At 41.9% G+C, this 10,368-nt stretch overlaps 1 protein-coding gene across 1 annotated transcript in view; it reads right to left on the bottom strand.

Annotated features, from left to right (window-relative positions):
* Positions 1-4,075: 4,075 nt before the first annotated feature.
* Positions 4,076-10,368, bottom strand: part of LOC126251783 (peritrophin-1-like) — a 93,578-nt gene continuing 87,285 nt past the window's right edge. Inside the window, exon 3 of the mRNA XM_049952411.1 lies at positions 4,076-4,232. Coding sequence (XP_049808368.1) covers positions 4,205-4,232 — 28 coding nt within the window. The 3' untranslated portion in view covers positions 4,076-4,204. The remainder of the gene's footprint in view (positions 4,233-10,368) is intronic.

Below are 10,368 nucleotides of genomic sequence, written 5' to 3'. Positions count from 1 at the left end.
GAAGAAGTGTCCTTGGAGAAGGCTTAGAGATATAGGTAGATACCTGAGTGATTACACTATGGTCAGAAAGAGATTGCTAGATCAGATGTTCTACTGTAAGGTTTACCCGGCATCAGATATAGACTTGGGTCATAATTTCGTAACGATGAAGAGTAGGCTTACCCACCCGGAAGAATCAGTGTCTAGAGTAGTGGGATACTGAAATACGAAGGAATGAAGAGATTCGTTTGAAGTTATTTGAGTCTATAGTTCTGCGGTTATGTACCACAGTAGGCAGTTCACCCGATGTGGGGTGGGCACCTCAAAAAACGATAATTACAGAAGTGGGGCAGACAAACATAAGTACAAGAAAGGTAACTGTGAAAAAACTTTGGGTGACAGATGAAGTACTTCAACTGATCTACGAAAGAAGGAAGTACGAACATATCAAGAAAGTGAAGGGGTACAGAAATATAAGAAACTTAGGAATGACGATAAAATTTTCTAGGGCTGACAGGTTGAACATGGCAAGTAAGAAACTTGCTGAAACGTTGCTGGTAAACAACACATTGACTCTGTTGTCAACTCGAGAAGGTTTTATCATCGAGATTCGCCCAGAAGGCCTGCATTCTCACTTAGGAATGACATACAGTGTAGGGTAAGTAATGCGAAATAACAGCAGAAATATGTGCAGAAATCGATAAAGAAATAGTTATAAAAACGAGGACGTCAAGATTGAAAGTGGGATGGAAATACCACTGCTAAGCACAGAGGAGGGAACGGAAACTTAGAAAGACCACACTGAAGGCCTCTATGAGAGGGAGGAATAGGCTGATGACTTAACCATGGAAGAAATGGGCATCGATATGGAAGACAGGTCTGTGCCAGAATTTAACAGATCTCTCGAATTCTTGTAATCAAGTGAGACAGAAGGAACCAATAACATTCATCGGAATCTTTTAAGGTCGTTGGGCGAAGTGTCAACCAGGCGACCATTGAGTTTGGTGTGTAAGATCTATGAGTCTGGAGGCATATTATCACACTTACGGAAAAAATCTTCCACGCAGTCGCAAACAGCAAGGAGACGTTTTTACAGGCCGCTTAAAGGCTCATACATTCAAGGCACTGACAAGAATAACGGAAAGAAAACTGACGATCTGTTATATGACGATCAGTTTGGCTTTCGGAAATGTGAGGACACCAGAAATTAGATCTGAGGATGTAACTGATAGTCAATGCAAGACTTGGAAAAGGAGGATTCGTTAGTAGTTATTGTTGACTTGCAAAAAGCGTTCGACAAAGTAAAATGGTGCAACATGTTCCAGATTCTAAGAAAAATAGGAATAAGCTATAGGGACGGACAGATTGTATACAACACTAGCTTGGCACCCACTGATATGCTCTGGTAGACTACGTGGTCTGCACAGACTTTTTTAATCGAATTTTTATGTTGTTCACAAATCAAATCGCATTCTAAACTTTTCGTGCTAAATAAGGCATGGTCTTACCGAATGTGCTTCTGACGAGACAGCGATTCTGGTAGTTGGAGTCCATGGGTTTTGTTAACCATATTTTTTGGGTTCTTGTGGTAACATTTCAGTAGAAACTGTCATCCTCTAACATATATTTCTTTTATTTAACCGTGAAGTGAAGTACAAATTTTCATAGATTTAGCTTTAAACATTTTTTAATATAACGAAATGCTTTCATAAAAATTTTCGCTCCCGATTTTATTCCCGTATGGGTTGAATTTCCAAAAACTATGAAACACGTATCTTTTAATTTCTAAGTGAGAATCCAAACAAAAATTTTCATGGATTTAGATTTGAAAATGTTTTCATAATAAAATAACTTCATTAATCTTCTCATCCTCTATTTCACTTTCTGAAGCGATTGAGCTCCACAGAACACATGAGCACCTCTCTTTTATTTCCAGCTCAGAAGTCGAATACTAACTTTACTTTAAAAATGCTTTCGCAGTGAACTACCTTTTATGAAACAATTCATCCCCTTAGTGGCTGAATTTCCAAAAACTGTAAACAAGTATTCTTTTAAATTTCTAACCGAGAAGCAAAAGTCATAATGTCATAAATTTAGCTTCAAAAATGCTTTCATAATGAATTATATTCATTAAAAATTCATCCACTATGTGAACCCCCTAGGGGTTGAGTTTCTGCTTGTTTCTCCACTGTCCATCTCGACCTCACCCTCTAAGTCAATCTCCTCCTCTTCCCTACATCCTCCTAACGCCCAACCTCTGTCCATCGCCTCCTCCCCATTCCCTCCTCCATCTCTTCCTCGTCCTTTCTCTACCTATCTACTCCTCCCCCTCTCTCTCTCCACCTTCTCATCCGCCTTCCTCCGTCCAATTCTTTCCTTTCTCTCTCTATTTCCTCCCAGCGCCTGTCTCTGCAATATCCTCCTCCTCCATATATGTGTCCCTTTCCTCCTTCTCATTTCTCTGTCCATCTCCTATTCTTCCCTTTCTGTCCATTTACCCCACCCCTTCTCTCCATCTATCTTCTCCTACTCATATCTGTGCCCATTCTGTCCTTCCTGCTCTCTGTCTGTCAATTTCCTCCTACCCTCTTCGATCTCCACCATCCTTATTCCACTAGCAGGTTACTGTTTAAACCGCACAGATAGTAAGTAGTATGTGCACCATATTTGGTTGAAATCGATCCAGGGATTTAGGAGGAAAGTATTATCTGTGACTGTGAGCACATATACACTTGTGACATGTAGTTCACATACATTTAAAACATTTCACACGTATTTGCACACTTAGTTCCGTTGTACCTCCAGCGAATTTCAACCTGCATTTTCGTTCCATGCAGCTACTTGTGTATGACGTCATGTATCCAGAGCTATGTATCATACAATGATATAATTCTGTAGGTACATTCCGTAGCATACGTGTATACTGTCTGAGAAACGTGTAGCGAATAGATTTAATACGAAAACAGTAATACATTTGAACGTCATGCATGATGTGTCGGTTTTGACGCATCGCAGTGTTTATGAAGTCCTCTTTCCTGAACTAAGTGGAGTTCAATGACACAGTTTTGAAGTTATATACAGTGAATTCTGTCTGAAAAATGTGTAGTGAATACAGTTAGCAGTGAAAAAGTAGAACATTAAAACATGACGCTCGATGCATGTGCAGCAAATGTAGTAAGCGGTAAATTTTTTTCCTTCAATCATTTTGTAGTAGTTGTCAGCCATAAAAGTGCCCTAAATGTCCGAAACTACGTGTAAATATTATTACAAGTCATTAAAAGATCTCATTGTGAAATACTGGATGAATAAAGTCTGGTTTTCACGGGTCGTGGCCTACACTTCTTTCTCGCACCAACCATAAGGGGTGTAATAGGTGGTTACAACTATCACGGTGATTTATTTCCACACTGTGATACATGTACCAAGTTTTCTCGAAATGTGTCCGCAGTTCAGGAGGAGATCTGGAACACAAACACACACACACACACACACACACACACACACACACACACACACACAGAAATTTAATATCTGTGATACAGCAAGAAACACAGAAGGAAGCATGGAGGACCGGTGTTTAAAATCCTATCAACTATAATATTGTGAGAGCACGACTTTGAACTGGGCAAAAAAGAGAAACATATCTGGCTGTATCCTTACTTAAGGAATGAAAACGGCGGCCGGCCAGGGTGGCCGAGCGGTTGTAGGCGCTACAGTCTGGAACCGCGCGACTGCCTCGGGCATGAATGTGTGTGATGTCCTTAGGTGAGTTAGGTTTAAGTAGTTCTAAGTTCTAGGGGACTGATGAACTCAGAAGTTAAGTCCCATAGCGCTCAGAGCCATTAGAACTATTTTCTTGAAAACAGCGATTTGGACAAACCACACAGAACACGTATAAGGGGAGAGCTACTTCAACCGTCATCGTTCTGAATGAGAGCAAAGTATTTCATCACTTTCTTCGGTGAAGGTCGTAATAGGCTTTTTAACTCCCATCACTACCCTGTTTCAATCCCCCTCAACTGCTCATAGGATTTTTGAATACATAGCACTGTAGTAGGATTTTGCAGTATCCTGATTTCATAATAACAACGAAGAATTTTTGGTTTATTTTCGTTTATTCAAAATCAACTGTTACGTTAGAGTACATTGTGAAACTTATTCGAACACATTTTCATTATCATACCAAGTAATGTAGAATGAAAGACAGCGGATCGTCCGGTGCCTTCTACTTCCTGGACTGGGGCCAGTCGCAGGTGTTGATGTTGGAGTTCCAGACGGTGCCACTGGGGCAGGCCATGTGGACGGACCTGCCGTTGCTGCACTCGTAGAAGCTGCTGCTGTCGTTCTCGTCAGGGAAGAAGACGGGCGTGGAGCCGTCGTACTGCGGGCAGTTGGGGGCCGCCGTCACCACGGCTACCAGCACGCACACAGCCAGGAGGGAAGCCAGCACTGGAACAGTAAGAGTAGTCAGGTGTGGACTGTCGTCACCGTAGGATGCACAAATTTGCAAAGAGAAATCAGTCAGTCAAAGTAAAGGTAAGCAACTACATGCCTCTGAGCACGTAAACAAGTAGCTGTGCTCAAAATTGTGATACAGGGATTTCACAGCGGTGAACTTAAACGTATCACGATCCTATCAACAAGGCAATATTAACTGAGGCGATAGTCATGCAGTTTGCTATTCATCCGAGTATCCATCGAATTACATGACTACATCGCTTTCAGAAATACTGACTACCTAGCACGTGGTAATATGTCGTAATACTGTCTGAACTCCATAATTACAGTCAGAAGATGAGAGACAGCTTGGGAATATTACTTAAAGAGAAATTTTCCTTTAATGAGACTTCCAGCTCTATTTCCAATATTTTTTCTGCCATGGTTGTCCCTATTAACAATTTAATCTTTTTTTTTTTAATTTGTGGCATGATGACTTTCTTATCTCTTTATTAATTTGTTACACTAAATGTTAAAAATCGTGTGTATCATCCCGTTGAATCAATAATATTGTTTCTTACTTATTCGTGTTTCAGCTTATTTGTGTTGTTTCTATGATGTGGTGCAACGATAATCGAACGTGAGCTCAACTACGTCACGGATTCTACTATAATTATTAGTCAATAACGTAAAACATGTGAGGCATATTGTAAAATAATACATATCTACAGCACGACATACCTATCTAAATTTCATTGTGCTACGTCGAGAGAGCAATCTTCCTGAATAGCAGGTCTCTACTGTTTGTTAGCATTTGTGAAAAACATTCATTTAACAGTATTGTGATCAGCGCCTTTGGCTTGGTATTCCATCGTAACCTATCGTCATTATAATGTAATAAATTGGATTAGTATCACATATAACCACACAAGAAGTCTAATGAGTCGCAGAATAGTTGCAATCGACGTACTCTTTTTTGTGTGTAATTTTACGAGACAAATATACGTCCAAGACACACTCAAAGGCCACAAAGCACTCACTTGTAATTTATTAATTGCTACCTATAGTTTTATTCGATCATTCTATCCAAGTAAGTATAAGTTGTCCATAGCCAATTGTCTCATAAATATTTCCTACACAGTTCATTTTGGATGTGCTCCTTCTACTAGTAAAAATAGAAGTCATGCACACACTCAAGTGACAAATACGTTAAAAAAAACTATCGTCTGAAGGATAACTCTTTCCCACACACAATATAACAGAATTTCCACTTACCTTTCATGATGGATGAGATGCTACGATGTGGACACACTCGACGTTTCAACAGTCAGAAGATACCCAATAGTGTACTGCTGAGGCTTTATATACAAATTGTAACAGATAATCTGCCTCATATCAATATTGATGACAAAAAAGGCCGTCGTGTTACAGGACATTAAGGGCGTTTCCAACTACACGATTTAGCTTTCAGAAACTGTCAGAGATAAAGCTGTCACCACGTCCGAAATCATAATTGTGGTTACGTGTGCCTTATAAAAAAATTCCCGGCAGCTACTTACAGCACATTTCGTCAATCGCGTCAGTACAGGACCACAAAGCACTTTCCAGTTTTCCCGTTTTGTTCGTCTTAAGACATAATGTTTTTTGTAAGTCTGCAGGCTTTCGTGGCCGTTGTCACTGAAGTTAAAATCTTCTGGGTTATTAGACCGCGTCACGTTTCTTCTAAAATGATCGACATTTCAACCCCTCTGCTGGGATGTTCCTCAAGATCTTCTGGTGTCACTACTGCTAGAACACTGTCAGAGACGAGTGTCGCGTCCTCCTATAAAGGGGGAGTTTTCACGCGTTCATGCTGAAGAAGTGATAGTATTGGTTAAAATTCATGTGGCTTACCATTAGTGGGCCATAGTCATAGGCTAATATTCTCCCTCTCATGCAGTAGAAGGAGCGTTATTAGCTAGTCTCCTATTGATACCATTGGCGGCCCATCGTCATTGGATAGAAAGGCACTATTCCACACTTACGCTGGAGAAGGGTTATTGGTTGAAATTCCTAATACCGCTATTGGTTGGTCGTCATCAATGTCTAGATTTGAAACGGTTAGAGCAAGAGAGAGGGAATGTTTACCCAAAATATTATTGTCCGCCGAGGTGACTTGCAGCGCGTTGTTTATGCCGCTCTTATTCATCTCATGGGAAACAAAATCAGATAAGGGGAATGCTACTGTTGTTTTGGACGGTGCAGATTATCACAGGAAGATGGAACAACTATTAGCTGATCCTGTGCATCGCAAGTTAAAAAGCTATCCGACGAACAGAATCGTTCGGAAAGTGGAAAACATATCAGACTCCAGACTCGACAGCTCTATTACAAATAATCTAACACCTCGAATACCTGTCCCACTCAGAATGTATGGACTACAGAAAATACATAAAGAATCGGTTCCTTTGAGGCCTATAGTCAGTGGGATTAACTCTCCGACTTATTTTTTAGCACTTCATTTATCTGGCAAACTGAGACATCTGGTTGGTAAAACAAATAGTTTTATAAAAGATATCTGCAGGTGACATTCTTGTTAGCTTCGATGTGACATAACTAGTTACTAACGTCCCAGTATCAGATACAATGGAGATCAAATGTTGCTCCAGATGTTTGTGACTTAACTGAATAATGTCTTCGTTCTAGCTGTTTTAAATACAATGGTGAATTGTATGAACAGGCTGACGGCATTGCTATGGGCTCACCCATTTCGCCAATTGCAGCTGACGTTTTTTATGGAACATTTTGAGCAACAGGCGTTAAGTAGTGCTCCTTTGAAACCCTCTTGCTGGCTGCGCTATGTGGACGATACATTTGTTATATCACCACATGGCGAAGAAGAATTTCATGTGTTCCACAGTTTCTTAAATGGAACTCACCCCAAAATCGAAATTATCTAGGAGGTTGAGAGTGAGGTCGTTGGTATACAGAAGATCTGATAACACTCTAGGACACAGAGAGTACAGAAAGCCGACTAACACAAACAGGTATTTAGATGCCACTTCGCACCACCACCCAGCCCAGAAGCAAGCAGTACTCAACACTTTGTCCTCACGTGTGTTCCGTACCAGCGATGACGACAACTTGGAATTTTTTAAAGAGGACATTGAAGGCAATTGGGTTTGATAGATATTCAGTCGACAGGGGTTTTAGGCGGAATATTTATACCGCTAATAAGAATGACGTGGAACCGACTTCTCACTCCGTCAGGTTACCGTTCGCTTCTAGGGTCACTGACCGATTAAGCATAATTTGAAAGAAAAATGGTATCAGACATCTCTCCTTAGTCAAAACAGAATAAAACATTTTTTCTGACTCCACAATGCAGGCGTCTATCAAGTGGCATGTGGCTGTGGCAAAGTGTACATAGGCGAAACGGGAAGAACTGTTGAACGCATAAGGAACACGAACGGCACATGCGGCTAAAACAAAGTGCAAGATCGGCAGTAGCGGAACATCATGAGAACTGTGGCTCTGACTTCGCTTATAAAAAAAATGGCTCTGAGCACTATGGGACTCAACTGCTGTGGTCATAAGTCCCCTAGAACTTAGAACTACTTAAACCTAACTAACCTAAGGACAGCACACAACACCCAGCCATCACGAGGCAGAGAAAATCCCTGACCCCGCCGGGAATCGAACCCGGGAACCCGGGCGTGGGAAGCGAGAACGCTACCGCACGACCACGAGATGCGGGCCTTCGCTTATAATAACGTATTTGTACTGGCTAAGGAAACAATAATTTATACAAAAAAGGTCCGAGAAGCGGTTGAAATGTCTAACAATGCATCTAATTTCAATAGAGAGGACGGCTATAGGCTTCCGGCATCGTGGCTCTCCGCCATGAAGGAAGTAAATACGCGGCCGCGGGGTGTGAGCGGCATAAACAACGCGCTGCAAGTCACCTCGACGGACAATAATATTTTGGGTGAACATTCCCTCCCTCTTGCTCTGTCCGTTTCGAATCTAGTCAATGATGACGAGCAACCAATAGCGGTAGCAGGAATTTCAACCAATAACCCTTCTCCAGCATAAGTGTGGAAGAGTGCCTTTCTATCCTATGACGATGGGCCGCCAATGGTATCAACAGGAGATTATCTAGCAACGCCTCTACTTCTGCATCAGAGCTTGAGTGTTAGTCTATGACTATGGCCCACCAATGGTAGCCATATGAATTTTAACCAATACTGTCACTTCTCCAGCACGAACGCGTGAAAACTCCCCGTTTATAAGAGGACGCGACACTTGTCTCTGACAGTATTCTAGCAGTAGTGGACACCAGAAGATCGCCGGCCTAAGTGGCCGAGCGGTTCTAGGCGCTACAGTCTGGAACCGCGCGACCGCTGCGGTTGCAGGTTCGAATCCTGCCTCGGGCATGGATGTGTGTGATGTCCTTAGGTTAGTTAGGTTTAAGTAGTTCTAAGTTCTAGAGGACTGATGACCTCTGAAGTTAAGTCCCATAGTGCTCAGAGCCATTTGAACCATTTTTGAACCAGAAGATCCTGAGGAAGATCCCAGCAGAGGGGTGTAAACGTCGATCATTTTAGAAGAAACATGCTGCAGCCTAATAACCCAGAAGATTTTAACATAATGTTTGTTCTCCAAATTCTTGAAACGAAAATTGGATAAAAATTTTATACATTATCTTGATCCCAAATTTATGCGGGACGACCTGCATCGATTGATCAGTCATCTTCAGACCTGCAAACGACACAAAAAATTCTACATAAATCGTTGTAATTACTTGCAACACGTACTTGATGTAAAAGTTAATGGGAAACATGATGTTTCGCTGCGGATTCCTTTATCGGAGCACCTTCCCTGAAAACGCAAGAAGCAAAGGAATATATGTCAAACCCTAACAGCGGAACAAAATTTCTACACGGAGATGCCTCTTACACTGTAGATACGACACCCGCATGAACGTCCCCTTTGCTAGACACTATATGGACGGGGTGGACTGAGTCAGCGACGCAGCAACAGAACATCGTCCGGAGAGGCGTGCCATAATTACGGTGTCAATGCATAGTTAAGTAGGAAAAGGTAACTCGGATGCACGAACAGCTATTCAGTACACTAACGCTGCAAAATACATCAATCAGAACAAAAAATGGTTCAAATGGCTCTAAGCACTATGGGACTTAACATCTGATCTCATCAGTCCCCTAGACTTAGAACTACTTAAATCTAACTAACCTTAGAACATCACACACATCCATGCCCAAGTCAGGATTCGAAACTGCGACCGTAGCAGCAGCGCCGTTCCGCAGTGAAGTGCCTAGAACCGCTCGTCCACAGCGGCCGGCCAATCAGAGCACCTGAAGTGTTACACTTCAGGACATCATGGGGCGTTCAGGAAAGCTGACCAAAACGGGATAAGTAGCCCAAATGATATCAGCAATGACTCGAATGGTGGCCAGTCTCGCATAAATATTGCTCATTTCCAGTAAACGTACCGTACTAGCAGCCTGCAAGAAGGCCTATGTCGCTCTATCATCTGCTCATCTAGGTGTGCTCATTCATATTCTTCTCTCTCTGTCTCTCTCTTTCTCTCTTTATTTTATGGGTCATCAGTCTTCTTACTGATTTGATGCGGCCCGTCATGAATTCATCTCCTCTTCATTTCAGAGTAGCTCTTGCACACTAGCACCTCATTCCCCTACTGGGGGTATTCCAATCTCTGTCTTCCCCTACAGTTTTTGCCCACTAAGTTCCTTTTAGGACCATGGATGTTATTCCCCCATGACTTAACGCTCTATCGTCATGTCCCTTATTCTTATCAGCGTTTCTCATATAGTGCTTTGCTCACCGATTCTGCGGAGAAGCTCCTCATTTCTTACCTTATCAATCCACCAAACTTTCAACATTCTTCCGTAGCACCACATCTCGAACGCTTCTATACTCTTCCTTTCC

The sequence above is a fragment of the Schistocerca nitens genome, chromosome 4 (assembly GCF_023898315.1).
Source record: "Schistocerca nitens isolate TAMUIC-IGC-003100 chromosome 4, iqSchNite1.1, whole genome shotgun sequence".
NCBI classification, from domain to species: Eukaryota; Metazoa; Arthropoda; class Insecta; order Orthoptera; family Acrididae; genus Schistocerca; species Schistocerca nitens.
This window is presented reverse-complemented; position numbering and strand designations above follow the sequence as displayed.